The sequence below is a fragment of the Anomaloglossus baeobatrachus genome, chromosome 5, assembly GCF_048569485.1.
Source record: "Anomaloglossus baeobatrachus isolate aAnoBae1 chromosome 5, aAnoBae1.hap1, whole genome shotgun sequence".
NCBI lineage: Eukaryota > Metazoa > Chordata > Amphibia > Anura > Aromobatidae > Anomaloglossus > Anomaloglossus baeobatrachus.
In genome coordinates this window covers 53078312-53100453 of record NC_134357.1, presented here as the reverse complement: position 1 = coordinate 53100453, position 22142 = coordinate 53078312, and the positions used below count along the sequence as shown (strand labels likewise).

The window sequence follows — 22142 nt, the reverse complement described above, 5'->3', positions numbered from 1 at the left end:
CTCTGCTACATGAGGGTCAGACAAACATAACTGCTACATGCAGGTCAGGCAGCACAGCTCTGCTACATGAGGGTCAGACAAACAACTCTGCTACATGCAGGTCAGGCAGCACAGCTCTGCTACATGAGGGTCAGACAAACAACTCTGCTACATGCAGGTCAGGCAGCACAGCTCTGCTACATGAGGGTCAGACAAACAACTCTGCTACATGCAGGTCAGGCAGCACAGCTCTGCTACATGAGGGTCAGACAAACAACTCTGCTACGTGCAGGTCAGTCAAGCACAGAGCTCTGCTACATGCAGATGAGACAAACACAGGCAGCAGCTCCAGAACTGAGCACTTGACTCCTCCCCCACATGTGACTGGTCACGTAGTGATGACGTCACCGCAGCATGTCCCGGACCTGTTCCACATCGCACAGATGAGTGAGGATTTCTCCCCTTCAGTTCTGGGAACGAAAGAGCAGTAAGTGCAGCAGCGCCACAGGGGGGCGCCATACTGATACCTCCAGGCAGCACACGGGGGATAACGGAGGCATTCTATTAGTTATAGCATACATCAGTGCAGAAAGTCTGTAGAGACCCCACAACCCCCAGCATGTCTGCAGAGACCCCACAACCCCCAGCATGTCTGCAGAGACCCCACAACCCCCAGCACGTCTGCAGAGACCCCACAACCCCCAGCATGTCTGCAGAGACACTGCAACCCCCAGCATGTCTGCAGAGACCCCTTAACCACCAGCACGTCTGCAGAGACCCCTTAACCACCAGCACGTCTGCAAAGACCCCACAACCCCCAGCACGTCTGCAGAGACCCCACAACCCCCAGCACGTCTGCAGAGACCCCACAACCCCCAGCACGTCTACAGAGGCACCACAACCCCCCAGCATGTCTGCAGAGACCCCACAACCCCCAGCATGTCTGCAGAGACCCCACAACCCCCAGCACGTCTACAGAGGCACCACAACCCCCAGCACGTCTGCAGAGACCCCACAACCCCCAGCATGTCTGCAGAGATTCCACAACCCCCAGCACGTCTGCAGAGGCACCACAACCCCCAGCACGTCTGCAGAGGCACCACAACCCCCAGCACGTCTGCAGAGGCACCACAACCCCCAGCACGTCTGCAGAGACCCCACAACCCCCAGCACGTCTGCAGAGACCCCACAACCCCCAGCACGTCTGCAGAGGCACCACAACCCCCAGCACGTCTGCAGAGGCCCCACAAGCCCCAGCACGTCTGCAGAGACCCCACAACCCCCAGCATGTCTGCAGAGACCCCACAACCCCCAGCACGTCTACAGAGGCACCACAACCCCCAGCACGTCTGCAGAGGCACCACAACCCCCAGCACGTCTGCAGAGGCATCACAACCCCCAGCACGTCTGCAGAGGCACCACAACCCCCAGCACGTCTGCAGAGGCACCACAACCCCCAGCACGTCTGCAGAGACCCCACAACCCCCAGCACGTCTGCAGAGGCACCACAACCCCCAGCACGTCTGCAGAGGCACCACAACCCCCAGCACGTCTGCAGAGGCACCACAACCCCCAGCACGTCTGCAGAGACCCCACAACCCCCAGCACGTCTGCAGAGGCACCACAACCCCCAGCACGTCTGCAGAGGCACCACAACCCCCAGCACGTCTGCAGAGACCCCACAACCCCCAGCACATCTGCAGAGACCCCACAACCCCCAGCACGTCTGCAGAGGCACCACAACCCCCAGCACGTCTGCAGAGGCACCACAACCCCCAGCACGTCTGCAGAGGCACCACAACCCCCAGCACGTCTGCAGAGACCCCACAACCCCCAGCACGTCTGCAGAGGCACCACAACCCCCAGCACGTCTGCAGAGGCACCACAACCCCCAGCACGTCTGCAGAGGCACCACAACCCCCAGCACGTCTGCAGAGACCCCACCACCCCCAGCACGTCTGCAGAGACCCCACAACCCCCAGCACGTCTGCAGAGACCCCACAACCCCCAGCACGTCTGCAGAGACCCCACAACCCCCAGCACGTCTGCAGAGGCACCACAACCCCCAGCACGTCTGCAGAGACCCCACAACCCCCAGCACGTCTGCAGAGGCACCACAACCCCCAGCACGTCTGCGGAGGCCCAACAACCCCCAGCACGTCTGCAGAGGCATCACAACCCCCAGCACGTCTGCAGAGGCACCACAACCCCCAGCACGTCTGCAGAGACCCCACAACCCCCCAGCACGTCTGCAGAGACCCCACAACCCCCAGCATGTCTGCAGAGACACTGCAACCCCCAGCATGTCTGCAGAGACCCCTTAACCACCAGCACGTCTGCAGAGACCCCTTAACCACCAGCACGTCTGCAAAGACCCCACAACCCCCAGCACGTCTGCAGAGACCCCACAACCCCCAGCACGTCTGCAGAGACCCCACAACCCCCAGCACGTCTACAGAGGCACCACAACCCCCCAGCATGTCTGCAGAGACCCCACAACCCCCAGCATGTCTGCAGAGACCCCACAACCCCCAGCACGTCTACAGAGGCACCACAACCCCCAGCATGTCTGCAGAGACCCCACAACCCCCAGCATGTCTGCAGAGATTCCACAACCCCCAGCACGTCTGCAGAGGCACCACAACCCCCAGCACGTCTGCAGAGGCACCACAACCCCCAGCACGTCTGCAGAGGCACCACAACCCCCAGCACGTCTGCAGAGACCCCACAACCCCCAGCACGTCTGCAGAGACCCCACAACCCCCAGCACGTCTGCAGAGGCACCACAACCCCCAGCACGTCTGCAGAGGCCCCACAAGCCCCAGCACGTCTGCAGAGACCCCACAACCCCCAGCATGTCTGCAGAGACCCCACAACCCCCAGCACGTCTACAGAGGCACCACAACCCCCAGCACGTCTGCAGAGGCACCACAACCCCCAGCACGTCTGCAGAGGCATCACAACCCCCAGCACGTCTGCAGAGGCACCACAACCCCCAGCACGTCTGCAGAGGCACCACAACCCCCAGCACGTCTGCAGAGACCCCACAACCCCCAGCACGTCTGCAGAGGCACCACAACCCCCAGCACGTCTGCAGAGGCACCACAACCCCCAGCACGTCTGCAGAGGCACCACAACCCCCAGCACGTCTGCAGAGACCCCACAACCCCCAGCACGTCTGCAGAGGCACCACAACCCCCAGCACGTCTGCAGAGGCACCACAACCCCCAGCACGTCTGCAGAGACCCCACAACCCCCAGCACGTCTGCAGAGACCCCACAACCCCCAGCACGTCTGCAGAGGCACCACAACCCCCAGCACGTCTGCAGAGGCACCACAACCCCCAGCACGTCTGCAGAGGCACCACAACCCCCAGCACGTCTGCAGAGACCCCACAACCCCCAGCACGTCTGCAGAGGCACCACAACCCCCAGCACGTCTGCAGAGGCACCACAACCCCCAGCACGTCTGCAGAGGCACCACAACCCCCAGCACGTCTGCAGAGACCCCACCACCCCCAGCACGTCTGCAGAGACCCCACAACCCCCAGCACGTCTGCAGAGACCCCACAACCCCCAGCACGTCTGCAGAGACCCCACAACCCCCAGCACGTCTGCAGAGGCACCACAACCCCCAGCACGTCTGCAGAGACCCCACAACCCCCAGCACGTCTGCAGAGGCACCACAACCCCCAGCACGTCTGCGGAGGCCCAACAACCCCCAGCACGTCTGCAGAGGCATCACAACCCCCAGCACGTCTGCAGAGGCACCACAACCCCCAGCACATCTGCAGAGACCCCACAAGCCCCAGCACATCTGCAGATGCACCACAATCCCCAGCACGTCTGCAGAGGCATCACAACCCCCAGCACGTCTGCAGAGGCACCACAACCCCCAGCATGTCTGCAGAGACCCCACAAGCCCCAGCACATCTGCAGATGCACCACAATCCCCAGCATGTCTGCAGAGATCCCACAACCCCCAGCACGTCTGCAGGGACAGCGCAACTCCCAGCACATCTGCAGAGATCCCACAACCCCCAGCACGTCTGCAGGGACAGCGCAACTCCCAGCACATCTGCAGCGATCCCACAACCCCCAGCACGTCTGCAGAGGCACCACAACCCCCAGCACGTCTGCAGAGATCCCACAACCCCCAGCACGTCTGCAGAGATCCCACAACCCCCAGCACGTCTGCAGAGATCCCACAACCCCCAGCACGTCTGGAGAGACCCCACAACCCCCAGCATGTCTGCAGAGACCCCACAACCCACAGCATGTCTGCAGGGACAGCGCAACTCCCAGCACATCTGCAGAGACCCCACAACCCCCAGCATGTCTGCAGAGACCCCACAACCCACAGCATGTCTGCAGGGACAGCGCAACTCCCAGCACGTCTGCAGAGACCCCACAACCCACAGCACATCTGCAGAGACCCCACAACCCCCAGCATGTCTGCAGAGACCCCACAACCCACAGCATGTCTGCAGGGACAGCGCAACTCCCAGCATACCGTATAGCTGTCGGGGCATCCTTGTAGTTTCATGTTTTGCAGAGAACTCTTTACGTGACGCAAAGTGATGACCTAAGGGGTCCTGACACAGACAGTGTGCGCTCAGTGTGCTCCCAGAGACTCCCTGACACAGACAGTGTGCTCCTGGAAACTCAGCACTTTCTTCTCTCCTCTCTAGTTGGGATGCTGTGTACAGCCGAGAACTGAAGACCTTCGAGGAGGACGGCGATGAAGGGGAAATCTGGTGAGTGTCATCATTATGGAACAGTCCTTGAGCTAGTCCTCATTCTATATAACACTGCACACACAACAGTCTGTGAGAGAAAGCACTGTGGTCCTGTTTGGGGAGTGCGTAAACAGTGACACTTTATCAGTGGTAAAAATGGAGTCACCTTTAGAGGGGTTGTCCAGTGAAAATAAGTTATCACATATCTACAGGATAGGTAATAACCTGCTGATCATTAGGATCAGACCGCTGTGACCGGCACCGATGAGCAGAGTGCGGTACTATATCCACAATACAATAGCGCAGCAGTGCTCATGCTCCACCGCCGCCCCATGCATACCACGTAGGGCTGCCACTGTCAGCCTGCCAGACAAAGCTGAGCAGCTTCATAGAGGGATGACGCTCCCCGTACTGCTGATCTGTGCAGGCCCCAGAAGGCAGGCTCCCACCACTCAATCCTGAGACTTGGTCACTTGTTTTCCTTGGACAACCCCTTTAATATACTATAGAATTGGGTTGGATAGTTCGGACCTCCAGCGATCAGTAAGTCCCCCCTGTCGTGTGGATCAAATATAACCTACTATCTTGGGAATAATCCTTGAACACTAAATATATTCACCCCTTAGAGTAATAACGTACCCCAGACTCCTAAATATAGTCTCCACTTCCCATAGCTAGACTAATCTGCCACTGAGGAGCCAGGGGCAGCAATTGGACGGCCATATTTGTCACCTAGCTTTCCCAGGTATGGATGTAACTAAAGAAACTGCTCAGTTATATTGTCAGTGTTGGACAGAAGAGACGGTGAGGGACTGTGCAGACACGTATAGGGGTATTAAAGGGGCTTTCTAGGCTTTTATATTGACATTTAGTCCTTTAAAGGACCACTACAGTGTTTTGTTTTTTTTTGGTTTTTTTTTTGCTTTAAATGTAAGTCCCCTGCTCCTGGTATTATACTCCCCTTCATCTTTTACCGCCAGTCGGTCGCCTGTGATTTGTGACCTACCGGAGCGTACCTGAGGTCACACCTCAGTACAAATCTATGAGAGCCGTGTTCTGGTTCTCATAAGACTTGTATTGGAAGATTGAGATGTAACTGCTGTCTTCTGGCCAGTCTGAAGTTACTGTCCCAAGATGGTGCCGCCGGACCACAGTGATGCTGAAAAACAGGTGAAGGCCCCAGATGATGAATGTATGACGGGGGAGGGGGTTTAGACTTCAGTGCCATTTCAGCGCTGCAACACCACCAACCCCCACCCCGCTGTAGTGCTGCTTTAAGTACCTAATAATCAGTGTTAAAATCTGAGTCCGGAGTACTGGGAGGGTCTGTGAGGAGCGTGGATAATTTAGGGTACCTTCACACTTTAGCGATGCAGCAGCGATCCGACCAGCGATCTGACCTGGTCAGGATCGCTGCTGCATCGCTACATGGTCGCTGGTGAGCTGTCAAACAGGCAGATCTCACCAGCGACCAGTGACCAGCCCCCAGCCAGCAGCGACGTGCAAGCGACGCTGCGCTTGCACGGAGCCGGCGTCTGGAAGCTGCGGACACTGGTAACTAAGGTAAACATCGGGTATGGTTACCCGATGTTTACCTTAGTTACCAGCTCACACCGCTTAACTTAGCGTGTGCAGGGAGCAGGAGCCGGCACTGGCAGCGTGAGAGCTGCGGAGGCTGGTAACGAAGGTAAATATCGGGTAACCACCTTGGTTACCCGATGTTTACCTTGGTTACAGCTTACCGCAGCTGCCAGATGCCAGCTCCTGCTCCCTGCTCGCTTCATTTCGTCGCTCTCTCGCTGTCACAGCGATCTGTGCGTCACAGCGGGAGAGCGACGACCAAAAAATGAAGCTGGACATTCAGCAACGAGCGGCGACCTCACAGCAGGGGCCAGCTCGTTGCTGGATGTCACACACAGCGACAGCGACGGGACGTCGCTGCAACGTCACAGAAAATGGTGACGTAGCAGCGACGTCGTTGTCGCTGTGTGTGACACCACCTTTACACACATCCCATGAGATGGATTGTGTACACTTCTTTCTCCCATGCTGTGCACCATTTATCCCCCCAGCATGGTGGTGCTCTGCATAGAACCACTGTTACCATCCGTCTGCTCCTGGACATCCCCCGGCCCCTTCAGCTTCTCTAGACCCGCCACATTAAGCCATGACCGGCAGAGCTGCTGCACAACTTCCCACTGCTTCTCTGCACTGGTGAACTCGGAAAGTATCCTCGCTATCTGCAACAGAACCGTGGGATTTCCTCCATAGCCTGTGCTACTAGATGACAATACTGGACAGGGCCGGGGTTATACACAGCTCAGCATTCCTAGCTCTGCTACATATTCACAGCAGGGAAAACAGAGATTCTATTAAAACTGCACCAAGCAACCCAGTAAGTGACACATCACTGAAATCAGGGTTTCAACCCCTACGTCATGCTGCTCTCAGATTCCATAACAAATAAACTGCTGACATTCCCTTTAACATCACTCTTGATAGGGGTATGTAATGTATAGTACAGAGATGAGTAGAGTATGGTAAATGCAGTATATACAGGGTATGCAAATGTTAAATCTGCCTTTTGTGTAACAGGTTTGGAGAAGGTAGTATGACCCGGGTTGTGCGATGGATGAATGCACAGAAGATACCGCTGACAACCTCGATGGTGGACATTGGCACAGGGAATGGCATGCTGCTGGTGGAGTTGGTGCGTTGCAGTACCTGTTGCGTAATATCTCTGCACTGATCAGACATTTTCTGTATAATTATCATTGTTCTACAGGCAAAGTCGGGCTACAGCAACCTCACGGGTATTGACTACTGTTCAGATGCTATAGCGCTCGCAAGAAACATATGTGAAAAGGAAGGAGCTTCTCAAAGTGTAAATCTGCAGGTGAGAGACTCAAGAAGTGATCTATCACCTTGGCCAAAAATGACAATGTCCCGTTGCTCTTGAAAGCGCATGAGCCGGATCAGAGAATGAAACGCACACATTTGCTAGAAATCTTCATATAGTGTGTAGCTGCTCCGGGCTCGAGCCGGGACCTTGCTCCCATATCGCCTGTAGTTGCTTCAGATTGTCATGTCTTCAGTCCCACTATCCAGCGACGTTGTAATATCACAGTGTGAAAGGCTCTGGAGGGGCTGTAGTGAAGCTGCAGTGTCTGCAGAGCTCCGTTCCCAGAGCAGCTTCACTCATGCAGCATTACTGATTATTGCTCCTCCGGCTGAACCCGAGCTGGCACCTTTTACAATCCAGTTTGGTCACTAGAGTCCCACAAAAATTGGCAGGTTACAAGTTACCCCCCAAAAAAGAACCACTGTTAATCCAATATTAAGCATTAAGCCGGAGTCAGACTTAGGTCTGTTTCACGTCAGTGAAAAACACAGACGTTCTTCACTGATGTGTAAAACACGCCCATGTCCCTCCGTGTGCCGTGATTCACGGCACACGTGGGTTGTCTATGTTCAATCCGGGCTCCGTTCTCCGTGATTGCACATAGAGATCAACTCACCTGTGCCCGCTCCCGCTCTCCTTGGTGCTGAACGCTCCCGCGGTGCAGCATCCGGCCGGCGCTGACCCTCGCTGCAGCTGCTTCCGGGTCGGCTGTGTCATGCATTCATGAATATGCGCGACAGTAATGAGCCGGCTCAGAAGCAGCAGGCAGCACAGGCTGCACAGAGCGCCGCTGGAGCCGGGTGAGTAAAAATGATTTTTATTTTAAATGTCTGTGTTTTTCTGGTGTGTGTTTCATGGATCACATCATAGTGTGGTCCGTGGGGCATCAGTGATGCCAGAAAAAAACAGACGTCTCCGTGCGGCAATCACAGACACGCGTGTACGCCGCACAGAGACACGTGCAGTGAAAAATCACTGATGTGTGAGCAGATCCATTGATTATAATGGGTCTGCGTATGTCAGTGATTCTGGTACGTAGAAAAAAAAAGCACAAACGTCCCAGAATCACTGACGTGTGAAACAGGCCTTACAAGTGACTCGTGCAAGGATTAATTTGTATCACTTGGCGCGGTCGCACGCTCTCCAGACAAAGCGTGCAGCTGCATAGAAATACATGCAGACTGCCCGGAGAGTGTCAGGCCGTGCCGGATGATATGACTCGATCCACGCACGGGTCACTCGTAAGTTAAACTCCAGCCTTAAGGGAATTTACTAATCTGCAGGGGTCCGATGCAGGGGACTGTACCTATCGGCAGAACAGGCAATTTTTATCCCTCTTATAGAATGGAGTAGCAGGTCGGATGCCCAATCACCACTGCCTTCATTTTTTATGGCGTTGCTAGAAAAAGCCAAGTACAGTGGTCACCTAAGGCACAAATAGAGCGGAGGTCGAGCACTGCATCTCCAGTAGAACCGGGATAAAAATTCCCGGTTCTGACAATCTGTGTGGGTCCCAGTGGTTGTAAACCCACCGGTCGATAAGTTATCGCTTATCCTGAGCATAGCTCATAAATTTTTTGCACACAACTTTTTTTAGTCTTTGGGGGAAACTTGGCTGCAAGTGTTTTGTTAGCTGAGGCACCATTAGAGGGGAAACAAAGCATTATGCAGTGTGCAAACAATGGGGGAATATATATTAATACGGTCAGATTTATAAACCGTGCAAACTTAGACTGGACGGTCGTAAAGGGAACTTGTCCGCAGGTTTTTGAACCCCAAACTGATATAATCCATGAGGCACTAGTGAAGGGGGCTTGGATCATTGCTCCCTTTCCCCGCTGCCTCCTGTCACTGGCTGACAGGTCACTTTCTCGCCAGAGATGTCACACCGACACGCGCATTAAGCTCCAGATGATGTTGCCAGAGCTGGACTATCAATCTGCGCATGCGCCGCCCGCGGGAATGACTGCGCCTGCTCAACATCAGAGAAGAGTATCCAGAATAAAGGAAAAGCTGGTTGCGCCGATTAAAAACAATCTTCTCTTAATTTGATTTATAATAAAAAGTTCATTGCATCGGGGTATAAACATTGATCTGTTTCGATTCAAAAAGAGGAGGCCAAAAGCGGGCAGGGATATGGTGAGAGAAGCCAGAGAACTGGAAGGGCAGAGAAATGGTGAGAGAGGCCGGAGAACTGGAAGGGCAGGGAAATGGTGAGAGAGGCCGGAGAACTGGAAGGGCAGGGAAATGGTGAGAGAGGCTGGAGAACAGGAAGGGCAGGGAAATGGTGAGAGAGGCCGGAGAACTGGAAGGGCAGGGATATGGTGAGAGAGGCCGGAGAACTGGAAGGGCAGGGATATGGTGAGAGAGGCCGGAGAACTGGAAGGGCAGGGAAATGGTGAGAGAGGCCGGAGAACTGGAAGGGCAGGGATATGGTGAGAGAGGCCGGAGAACTGGAAGGGCAGGGAAATGGTGAGAGAGGCCGGAGAACTGGAAGGGCAGGGAAATGGTGAGAAAGGCCGGAGAACTGGAAGGGCAGGGATATGGTGAGAGAGGCCGGAGAACTGGAAGGGCAGGGAAATGGTAAGAGAGGCCGGAGAACTGGAAGGGCAGGGAAATGGTGAGAGAGGCCGGAGAACTGGAAGGGCAGGGAAATGGTGAGAGAGGCCGGAGAACTGGAAGGGCAGGGAAATGGTGAGAGAGGCCGGAGAACTGGAAGGGCAGGGAAATGGTGAGAGAGGCCGGAGAACTGGAAGGGTAGGGAAATGGTGAGAGAGGCCGGAGAACTGGAAGGGCAGGGAAATGGTGAGAGAGGCCGGAGAACTGGAAGGACAGGGAAATGGTGAGAGAGGCCGGAGAACTGGAAGGGCAGGGAAATGGTGAGAGAGGCCGGAGAACTGGAAGGGCAGGGAAATGGTGAGAGAGGCCGGAGAACTGGAAGGGCAGGGAAATGGTGAGAGAGGCCGGAGAACTGGAAAGGCAGGGATATGGTGAGAGAGGCCGGAGAACTGGAAGGGCAGGGAAATGGTGAGAGAGGCCGGAGAACTGGAAGGGCAGGGAAATGGTGAGAGAGGCCGGAGAACTGGAAGGGCAGGGAAATGGTGAGAGAGGCCGGAGAACTGGAAGGGCAGGGACATGGTGAGAGAGGCCGGAGAACTGGAAGGGCAGGGAAATGGTGAGAGAGGCCGGAGAACTGGAAGGGCAGGGAAATGGTGAGAGAGGCCGGAGAACTGGAAGGGCAGGGAAATGGTGAGAGAGGCCGGAGAACTGGAAGGGCAGGGAAATGGTGAGAGAGGCCGGAGAACTGGAAGGGCAGGGAAATGGTGAGAGAGGCCGGAGAACTGGAAGGGCAGGGAAATGGTGAGAGAGGCCGGAGAACTGGAAGGGCAGGGCCAAGCCATCTGCACATAAACAGAATCAAGAATTGCTAAAACAAAGTTGGATTTATTCTGCATTACACTGAACTAACATACGTTACATCACTTTGGGGAACAGAAATCTGCTGACAGGCTCCCTTTAAACTCCCAAAATGTATGAAAATGGTCCATACTGTTTGATAAATGTCCAGTTTACCCCACCTATTACTTGGCTTATTTTCTGCCACAAATTGCCTCTAAATTGTGGATGCCCAGTGTAGCAGATCTATATCCAGAAATCAGAATGCCCTAAAGTATTTGGAAATGTGAGCTGTCAACCAGATCATCTATTTAGGAAATGTTTGCATGTGCTGTAGTCATCCGTTAGAACGGATCCGTTGGGAAACTGATTTCTGCCAGATCCGTTCTTTAAACATTGGAGACTACGGACAACGGATCCGATACGCATTTCTCTTTAGCCATCCGTTGTTCTTGCATTTGTAACGGATCCGTTACAAATGGACGATAAATAGCAATCTGTTGACAGATCCATTGTCCATTGACTCCACAGGATAAAAATGGATCCGGCCGACATCTGTTCTAAATAACAACGGACAAAAAAGGTGTGTTTGCACAACTATTTTACAAATGGATTTGTGATGACGGATGACTACAGGACACGTGAACTCAACCTTAAACATTTTGTCATGAGATCCAGTCACATTCATGGTACTCCTGATATCCCCGGTAAAAGCCTGGTATATAGATGACAGCGGCCGCTGCAGGGAAATCAAGTGTTACATAGCGGCGATTCAGACAAAAGGTGGCCCTTGTAATACAAGGACACTTTGAGTCCATTCTGGCAAATGGAGGGGTCTTGAGCAGGTAACCCCCACCTAATTGATGTATAAATGATCTACACCTTAAGGTTTTGACTTTCGGGAGCCTCCAGTTCCATTGTTGGCTGTTCCTGAGGTATTACCTGGTGTCTGGTTTTAGGTGGCAGATTTCCTGGGTTCCTTCAGTCCTCCGGAGCAGTATGACATTGGCTTGGATAAGGGCACCTTCGATGCAGTGAGTCTGGATCCCAGCGGATCGGAAGAAAAACGCAGACAGTATATACAGTCATTATGTAGAATATTAAAACCGAATGGTCGTTTCATCATCACTTCTTGCAACTGGACCAAGGATGAACTGCTCCAACAGTTTGGAGATGGTAAGTACCAGGCATTAGGGGCTATGTAGTCACTTCTTTTCCTTCAGTGTCTTCAGTCTGGATTTCTGTAGATCTTCTAGATCAATCAACCACTGATTTCCCAGGCTCTATAAAAAAAATCTTAATCTCTTTGATGCTACTCGGAGATGTCTGATACTGGATAACTGACAATATTCTAAAGAAAAGACTATTAACCTCTTCATGCTTAATCACATGGAGCGGGATCAGGACCAGAGTCCAACAATGCCGCAGGTGCCAACGCCTGACATCCATGATCAGAGCCATCTCCCATCACCGCTAATTAACCAAAGACGTGTCACTGACCATATCTAACAGGAGCGATCCTGGTGGGTGTCTGTTCATCCTCCATCACCTCCTAGCCCCCCCAACAAGACCATGGGAGGCTTGGTACCCTGTGAACCACAACCACATAGGCCACAACCACAACCTCCTATGATTTGAACCCAAACCACAGCGTCATACATATGTGATATTCACTATATGTTATGTACCGCCCCTGCAGCAGTCGAACTGCTCGGATCCAGAGTTGCTGTGGCTCGATGGTCTCCGGATCTGGGGGCTTGTAAAAGAGAGGGATATTTACTAGGGGGAGTTTGTGACGCCACCCATGGTTCGCAGTAAGGGGAGTACCGCCGCTGCCGAAGGGAGTACCCGAGGAAGATGGAGCGGGGCAGCCTGATGATGTTCCCTCCACGGGTTGGGGAGACCCCGGGACTCTAGAGGATAGGTGAGAGGATGGCATGGTGCGGGCTGTGTGGGCAGGCAGGGCTCAGGGAGAGCAGTGTACTCACTCAGGCTGTGAAGATGTTGGTGCGACCATTAAGCAGACTCTGACACAGAAGTAAACCAAGTCTCTGGGTGCCGCTGCCACTCTGGGGAGCTCGTACGGGAGTCCGTTCCCACCGGTATTGTCTGGTGGACTAGAGCCTGCCTCCATGCACATGTAGATAGATGTTTCTGAGTGACCTCTCGGCCTGAAGCTGTCGGGGTCCCGCTCCCTATATTTAAATAGTGGAGCTGTGCTCTCGATGGCTGACGCTTGGGATTTCTGTAGGCCGCATAAGCTGATAAGCTCTATCCCCCTCGTTGTGTTGATGCCTTCGATCTCTGAGCTCTTGGGGAAAGTTCATAAAGAGACTATCCTCCACAGGTGAATTACCAGGTTGCGTGAAGCTACTCCCTGATCTAGGGTCCTGTACCCTGCCGTGCTCGGTACCGGTCCGGTTACTGGATTTTCTGGTGCCGACTTCTCCAAAACTTATTCGGGCATCACATGGTACGATCTATCGTGTGATCACATGAGCGAACCCCCGTCACACGTACTTACCTGCTGAGCGACCTCGCTGTGGGCGGCGAACATCCACTTCCTGAAGGGGGAGGGACGTTCGCCGTCACAGTGACGTCACACAGCGGTCGGCCAATAGAAGTGAAGGGGCGGAGATGAGCGGGACGTAAACATCCCGCCCACCTCCTTCCCTCCGCATAGCCGGCGGGAGCCGCGGGACGCAGGTAAGCTGTGTTCATCATTCCCGGGGTGTCACACGGAGTGATGTGTGCTGCCCCGGGTACGATGAACAACCGGCGCCATTAAAAATAAACAATTTTTTAAAAATAAGCAACGAGTACATGACTAACAATTTGTGAGCGATTCTGCGTCGCTCGGAGGTGTCACACGAAACGACGTTACAAGTGATGCCGGATGTGCGTCACGAAAACCGTGACCCCGACGATGCATCGCGCGATAGTTCGTCTCGTGTGACGCCCACATAAGTCTGGGCACCCTTCTCCAATATCATGCGATCGGGTCTCCAACCCAGTCCCAGACCACCATCTGAGACCCAACCAAAGTCTCCCAGGGAGCTACAACTCCCTCAGCTCCTCACTCTTCGGGAGCTACTACTTGACTGACTATGTCCCTCCCACCAGTCTGCCTGACCCCTAGGCGGGTGGCCTTGTTCCAGCTAGACCTCCCACTGGTGTGCCTGACAGGGTGTGGTGTGAGGTGTGCCTAGGATTTGAGTGCTGATGGGAACAATACCAATAGTTAGGGTCCCATTAACCATGGAGGATGAGTTCTGCACCATGAGAGACAGTGGTGCAGGTCCCTTTCACACCCTGATAAGGTCAGGGGCGTCACAGTTACATTACTGAATTATTACATTATGTGGTACAAGGTTCTTGGCTCATAGTGGGAATTAAATCAAGGGACAACAAAAATAAAAATATATAAAAAAAAAAAAGTTTTTTCTCCATCCAAAAAATAACATATTAAAAAAATAAGAAAAAATAAAGTATTCGATGTTGTCCTATCAAAAAAGTCAGATCTATCAAAACCCGTATGGTAAACGCCATAATGATAAATGCGAAAAGCCGGATTTGCTGTTTATTTGTTGCCACATCTCCACCCAGAAATGCAAATTGATCAAAATTTCATATGTACCCCAATAAAAAATAAGCCCTCACATAAGTCAATTGGAGAAGAAGAAAAAGATTTGGAAAAAGTTTAGAATTTTTTTAAGCCATTAAAATAATAAAAAATAATAATAATAATAAAAAAAAAAAATAAAATAAAAGTTGGTCATTGCTGTCCTGGTACTGATCTGAAGACTTGTGCTGCCGGACCAGGCAATGCTGTAAAACCCCACAAAAAAAACAATGGCGGATTCGCGTTTTTTGTTGTTTTTTTTTTTTGTTTTGCACAATTTCACCTGGCTTGGAAATTTGAGCTTTTTCTCCTTTTTATCTCAGCACTTTAGTAAAAATCCAATTTCTCCCACAAAAAACAAGACCTCTTATCGGTATGTAGACAGAAAATGCAAAAGTGATGGCTTCTGGAAGCAGGGGGGTTGGAATGGAAGCCCAAAAAAGAAAATTTACAGAGTTCTTTAAGGGGTATATTCCTTAGAATATTCCAGTATTGGGAATCTTGGAGCAGCGACGTCTGCAAGAGGGGATTGTACACCCGGCAGTAGTGGTGTGATCCTGTAGGGGGGCACTAGGGAGCAGTCTTCTACATGTTACATATTGATATTCTGTGCCATTTTGCATTTCTTTGTCGCTCCATTGGGAGACCCAGACAATTGGGTGTATAGCTTCTGCCTCCGGAGGCCACACAAAGTATTACACTTAAAAGTGTAAAGCCCCTCCCCTTCTGCCTATACACCCCCCCGTGCATCACGGGCTCCTCAGTTTTTATGCTTTGTGCGAAGGAGGCACACATGCACGCATAGCTCCACAATGTAGTCAGCAGCAGCTGCTGACTATATCGGATGGAAGAAAAGAGGGCCCATAACAGGGCCCCCGGCATGCTCCCTTCTCACCCCACTCTGGTCGGCGGTGCTGTTAAGGTTGAGGTACCCATTGCGGGTACATAGGCAGGAGCCACATGCTGTTTTCCTTCCCCATCCCTTTCAGGGCTCTGGGTGAAGTGGGATCCTAATCGGTCTCCAGGCACTGGGACCGTGCTCCCTCCGCAGCCCCTGGGGAATCTGCTGGACAGGAGCCGGGTATCGTCAGGGACAAGGCCCTGCTACTGTGAGGTACTCTGTGTCCCCTTGGGGACGGCGCATGGAGCGCTTGTGTCATACACGCTGCAGCACTGCTGGGTGTGTTAGTGCGCCGGGACTACCGCGCTGGCCGCGCTTGTTTGCCGGCCGCGCTTATAACTTTAGTCCCCGGCTTCTGCGGCCTAGTACCGCATACTCCCGCCCCCGGGCCTGCCAGTCAGGGGAAGGGCGGGACGCTGCACTGGACGTCAGCGCTGAGCGCAGGAGCATACTTTGTATCCTCCTCCCCCCTCACTGAGCACCGTGGGGCACCAGATTCCCGCACTTTCTAGGGCACGCCCACGGCCCCCTCCTCCTCACAGAACGCCGGCAGCCATTCCTGTCAGCACTTCTGAAGCTGGAGAGGAGAGACAACACGGCTCTGGGAGGCCCAGGCAGGGAATCTGGTGGTCACACAACCGCTTTGAGCGGTCGGTAAGCCGCACCTGTTTCTAGGTGCTGGACCCCCTGGGTGCCGAAGTGTATATATATATGCTTATATGCTATACATTTACTCTGTACGGTCGCACTGTTGGTTTTTGGCTATATACCCTCCCGGATTGTACTCAGAGGAGACAACATGCCGTCCGCAAAAAGCAAGGGTGCCAAAGCACAGGCTTACTTTGCAACCTGTACCTCATGTGCGGCTATGTTACCGGCAGGTTCCACCTACCCTCATTGTGTGCAATGCTCGGCCCCTGTGGCACTTACTCAGCCGGAGCCTCTGCCACTGGTGGCCCAAGTGGAACCACCTGCTACCACTGTCAAGGTGACAGGGACGGAGTTTGCAGTATTCGCTGACAAACTCTCTGAGAGTATGGATAAATGGTCTGCTAAGATACTAGAAGCTTTGCAGTCCAGACCTGTAACACAGGCCCCGGGCACTGTTGAATCATTGACCCCAGGCCCCCCTCAGTTGGAGCAGCAAGGTGCTCCTGGGGTGACTCATAGGTCCCAAGGTGAGGTCTCTGACACGGACCGCAGTCCCAGACCGCCTAAGCGGGCTCGCTGGGAGAATCCCTCGACTTCATCACACTGCTCAGGGTCTCAGCAGGAGGACTCTCTAGAGGATGAAGCGGAGGTGGCAGATCAGGATTCTGATCCTGAGGCCGCTCTCAACCTAGATACACCTGAAGGAGACGCCATAGTGAATGACCTTATAGCGTCCATCAATCAGGTGTTGGATCTTTCTCCCCCAGCTCCTCCAATTGAGGAGTCAGCTTCTCAGCAGGAGAAATTCCGTTTTAGGTTTCCCAAGCGTACAATGAGTACGTTTCTGGATCACTCCGACTTCAGAGAGGCAGTCCAGAAACACCGAGCTTGTCCAGATAAGCGCTTTTCTAAGCGCCTTAAGGACACACGTTATCCCTTCCCCCCCTGACATTGTCAAGGGCTGGGCTCAGTGTCCCAAGGTGGATCCTCCAATCTCCAGACTGGCGGCTAGATCCATAGTTGCAGTGGAAGATGGGGCTTCACTCAAAGATGCCACTGACAGACAGATGGAGCTCTGGTTGAAATCCATCTATGAAGCTATCGGCGCGTCTTTTGCTCCGGCATTCGCAGCCGTATGGGCACTCCAAGCTATCTCAGCTTGTCACTCGCAGATTAATGCAGTCACACGTGCCTCTGCTCCGCAAGTGGTGTCCTTAACCTCTCAGGCGTCGGCGTTTGCGTCCTACGCCATTAATGCTGTCCTGGACTCTGCGAGCCGTACGGCGGTAGCATCCGCCAATTCGGTGGCAGTCCGCAGGGCCATGTGGCTACGTGAATGGAAGGCAGACTCTGCTTCCAAAAAGTTCTTAACCGGTTTGCCATTTTCTGGCGACTGCCTGTTTGGTGAGCGATTGGATGAAATCATTAAACAATCCAAGGGAAAGGACTCATCCTTACCCCAGTCCAAACCAAACAGACCTCAACAACGGAAGGTACAATCGAGGTTTCGGTCCTTTCGGCCCGCGGGCAGGTCTCCATCCTCCTCGTCCAACAGGCCACAGAAGGGTCAGACGAACTCCGATTCATGGCGGTCTAAGTCACGTCCTAAAAAGACCGCCGGAGGAACCGCTCCCAAAGCGGCCTCCTCATGACTTTCGGCCTCTTCACACCGCATCCTCGGTCGGTGGCAGGCTCTCCCGCTTTTGCGACGCCTGGCTGCCACAGGTACAAGACCGTTGGGTGAGAGACATTCTGTCTCACGGTTACAGGATAGAGTTCAGCTCTCGTCCCCTGACTCGATTCTTCAGAACTTCTCCGCCCCCCGAGCGAGCCGATGCTCTTCTTCAGGCGGTTTGCACTCTGAAGGCAGAAGGAGTGGTGATCCCTGTTCCTCTTCAGCAACAGGGTCACGGTTTTTACTCCAACTTGTTTGTGGTGCCAAAAAAGGACGGATCTTTCCGTCCTGTTCTGGACCTCAAACTGCTCAACAAACACGGAAAAACCAGGCGGTTCCGGATGGAATCGCTCCGCTCCGTCATCGCCTCAATGTCCCAAGGAGATTTCCTAGCATCAATCGACATCAAAGATGCTTATCTCCACGTACCGATTGCACCAGAGCATCAGCGCTTCCTGCGTTTCGCCATAGGGGACGAACACCTTCAGTTCGTGGCACTGCCTTTTGGCCTGGCGACAGCCCCACGGGTCTTCACCAAGGTCATGGCAACAGTGGTAGCAGTCCTACACTCTCAGGGACACTCGGTGATCCCTTACTTAGACGATCTGCTTGTCAAGGCACCCTCTCGAGAGGCATGCCAACACAGCCTGAACATTGCTCTGGAGACTCTCCAGAGATTCGGGTGGATCATCAATTTCCCGAAGTCAAATCTGACACCGGCCCAATCGCTGACATATCTCGGCATGGAGTTTCATACTCTCTCAGCGATAGTGAAGCTTCCGCTGGACAAACAGCGTTCACTACAGACAGGGGTGCAATCTCTCCTTCAAGGCCAGTCACACCCCTTGAGACGCCTCATGCACTTCCTAGGGAAGATGGTGGCAGCAATGGAGGCAGTTCCTTTTGCGCAGTTTCATCTGCGTCCACTTCAATGGGACATTCTCCGCAAATGGGACAGGAAGTCGACGTCCCTCGACAGTAACGTCTCCCTCTCTCAGGCAGCCAAAGCCTCTCTTCGGTGGTGGCTTCTTCCCACTTCATTGTCGAAGGGGAAATCCTTCCTACCCCCATCCTGGGCGGTGGTCACGACGGACGCGAGTCTGTCAGGGTGGGGAGCGGTCTTTCTCCACCACAGGGCTCAGGGTACCTGGACTCAGACAGAGTCCTCCCTTCAGATCAATGTTCTGGAGATAAGGGCAGTGTATCTTGCCCTAAAGGCGTTCCAGCCGTGGCTGGAAGGCAAGCAGATCCGAATTCAGTCGGACAACTCCACCGCGGTGGCATACATCAACCACCAAGGCGGAACACGCAGTCGGCAAGCCTTCCAGGAAGTCCGGCGGATTCTGCTGTGGGTGGAAGCCACAGCCTCCACCATATCCGCAGTTCACATCCCGGGCGTAGAAAACTGGGAAGCAGACTTTCTCAGTCGCCAGGGCATGGACGCAGGGGAATGGTCCCTTCACCCGGACGTGTTTCAAGAGATCTGTTGCCGCTGGGGGATGCCGGACGTCGACCTAATGGCGTCCAGGCACAACAACAAGGTCCCGGCATTCATGGCACGGTCTCAAGATCACAGAGCTCTGGCGGCAGACGCATTAGTTCAGGATTGGTCGCAGTTTCAACTGCCTTATGTGTTTCCTCCTCTGGCACTGTTGCCCAGAGTGTTACGCAAGATCAGGTCCGACTGCCGCCGCGCCATCCTCGTCGCCCCAGACTGGCCGAGGAGGTCGTGGTACCCGGATCTGTGGCATCTCACGGTGGGCCAATCGTGGGCACTACCAGACCGACCAGACTTGCTGTCTCAAGGGCCGTTTTTCCATCTGAATTCTGCGGCCCTGAACCTGACTGTGTGGCCATTGAGTCCTGGATCCTAGCGTCTTCAGGGTTATCTCAAGAGGTCATTGCCACTATGAGACAGGCCAGGAAACCAACGTCCGCCAAGATCTACCACAGGACGTGGAGGATATTCTTATCCTGGTGCTCTGATCAGGGTTTTTCTCCCTGGCCATTTGCCTTACCCACTTTTCTTTCCTTCCTTCAATCTGGATTGGAAAAGGGTTTGTCGCTCGGCTCCCTTAAGGGACAAGTCTCTGCGCTCTCTGTGTTTTTTCAGAAGCGCCTTGCCAGACTTCCACAGGTACGCACGTTCCTGCAGGGGGTTTGTCACATAGTCCCTCCTTACAAGCGTCCGTTAGAACCCTGGGATCTGAACAGGGTGCTGATGGCTCTTCAGAAACCACCTTTCGAGCCAATGAAGGATATTTCTCTTTCACGCCTTTCGCAGAAAGTGGTCTTCCTAGTAGCAGTCACATCTCTTCGGAGAGTGTCTGAGCAAGCAGCGCTGTCATGCAAAGCTCCTTTCCTGGTGTTTCACCAGGACAAGGTAGTTCTGCGTCCGGTTCCGGAATTTCTCCCTAAGGTGGTATCCCCCTTTCATCTCAATCAGGATATCTCCTTACCTTTTTGTCCTCATCCAGTTCACCAATGTGAAAAGGATTTGCACTTGTTAGATCTGGTGAGAGCACTCAGACTCTTCATTTCTCGTACGGCGCCTCTGCGCCGCTCGGATGCACTCTTTGTCCTTGTCGCTGGCCAGCGTAAAGGGTCACAAGCTTCCAAATCAACCCTGGCTCGGTGGATCAAGGAACCAATTCTCGAAGCCTACCGTTCTTCTGGGCTTCCGGTTCCCTCAGGGCTGAGGGCCCATTCTACCAGAGCCGTGGGTGCGTCCTGGGCTTTGCGGCACCAGGCTACGGCTCAGCAGGTGTGTCAGGCGGCTACCTGGTCGAGCCTGCACACTTTCACGAAACACTATCAGGTGCATACCTATGCTTCGGCAGATGCCAGCCTAGGTAGGCGAGTCCTTCAGGCGGCGGTTGCCCACCTGTAGGAAGGGGCCGTTTTACGGTTCTATTACGAGGTATTATTTTACCCACCCAGGGACTGCTTTTGGACGTCCCAATTGTCTGGGTCTCCCAATGGAGCGACAAAGAAGAAGGGAATTTTGTTTACTTACCGTAAATTCCTTTTCTTCTAGCTCCAATTGGGAGACCCAGCACCCGCCCCTGTTCCCTTCGGGCTGTTGTTCTTTGTGTACACATGTTGTTCATGTTGAATGGTTTTCAGTTTTCCGAACTTCCTTCGGATTGAATTTACTTTAGACCAATTTATAAGTTTCCTCCTTCCTGCTTTTGCACCAAAACTGAGGAGCCCGTGATGCACGGGGGGGTGTATAGGCAGAAGGGGAGGGGCTTTACACTTTTAAGTGTAATACTTTGTGTGGCCTCCGGAGGCAGAAGCTATACACCCAATTGTCTGGGTCTCCCAATTGGAGCTAGAAGAAAAGGAATTTACGGTAAGTAAACAAAATTCCCTTCTTCTGCACTACCCAAAGGCTGATTTATTTTTTTCTGTTGTCAATTATCAATCAGATTCCAGTTTTGTAAAAATAAAGCAACATTAGTGGAGAATAAATGAATTGTAGGAGAACTAGTCTGCCCCCGTAGGTGCCGTCCATACTGCGGTCATTGATTAGATAGATGGAAATATCCGAGTCATGAGCGCACAAGGCTGCAGACATTGCGGAATGATGTCACCGTGACCACATTACAGCTGAGGGTTTGGTCTCGTGTACTTTATCATTGATTTTCTTGCAGGACAGTACGGTGGCTCAGTGGTTAGCACTGTATGGTGGCTCAGTGGTTAGCACTGCAGTCTTGCAGCGCTGGGGTCCTGGTTTCAAATCTCACCAAGGACAACATCTGTAAGGAGGGTTTCCTCCAAGTTCTCAGGTTTCCTCACACACTCCAAAGACATACAGATAGGGAATTTAGATTGTGAGCCCCAATGGGGAGAGTATTGCCAATGTATGTAAAGCGCTGCGGAATCAATAGCGCTATATAAGTGAATAAATATATACCGTATATATTGTATTTTTTTTTTATTATTATTATTTTTTTGCAGAGTTTGAATTGACGGATGAACTTCCCACTCCGGCCTTCAGTTTTGGGGGACACTCGGGTCACAGCGTCACAGCTCTTGTCTTCAGGAAGAAGTCCTGATCCTAAAAAATCATGGACTGATCATTACATGTATGGGACACTGACGCTACTACTATGGCGGAAACTTACAGCGAAGTTGAGTTTAGTCCGGCGTCTGTGGTTAATGACTGTAAAGACGTGGAACATTCATATCTACGATTCGCCGGAGCTCAGTCGAATTGTTTGGACAATTAACCTTTCTGCAACAATGGAAAATAAATAATTTATACTTTATTCT

At 53.1% G+C, this 22142-nt stretch overlaps 1 protein-coding gene across 1 annotated transcript; it reads left to right on the top strand.

Annotated features, from left to right (window-relative positions):
- The first annotated feature begins 369 nt into the window (after positions 1-369).
- On the top strand, positions 370-22138 carry EEF1AKMT2 (EEF1A lysine methyltransferase 2). Its single transcript, XM_075348507.1, has 6 exons — positions 370-466; positions 4670-4735; positions 7313-7427; positions 7503-7613; positions 11975-12191; positions 21828-22138. The coding sequence occupies exons 1-6, from the start codon at positions 378-380 to the stop codon at positions 21923-21925; spliced, it is 696 nt and encodes a 231-aa protein (XP_075204622.1). The 5' UTR covers positions 370-377; the 3' UTR covers positions 21926-22138.
- Positions 22139-22142: the final 4 nt, after the last annotated feature.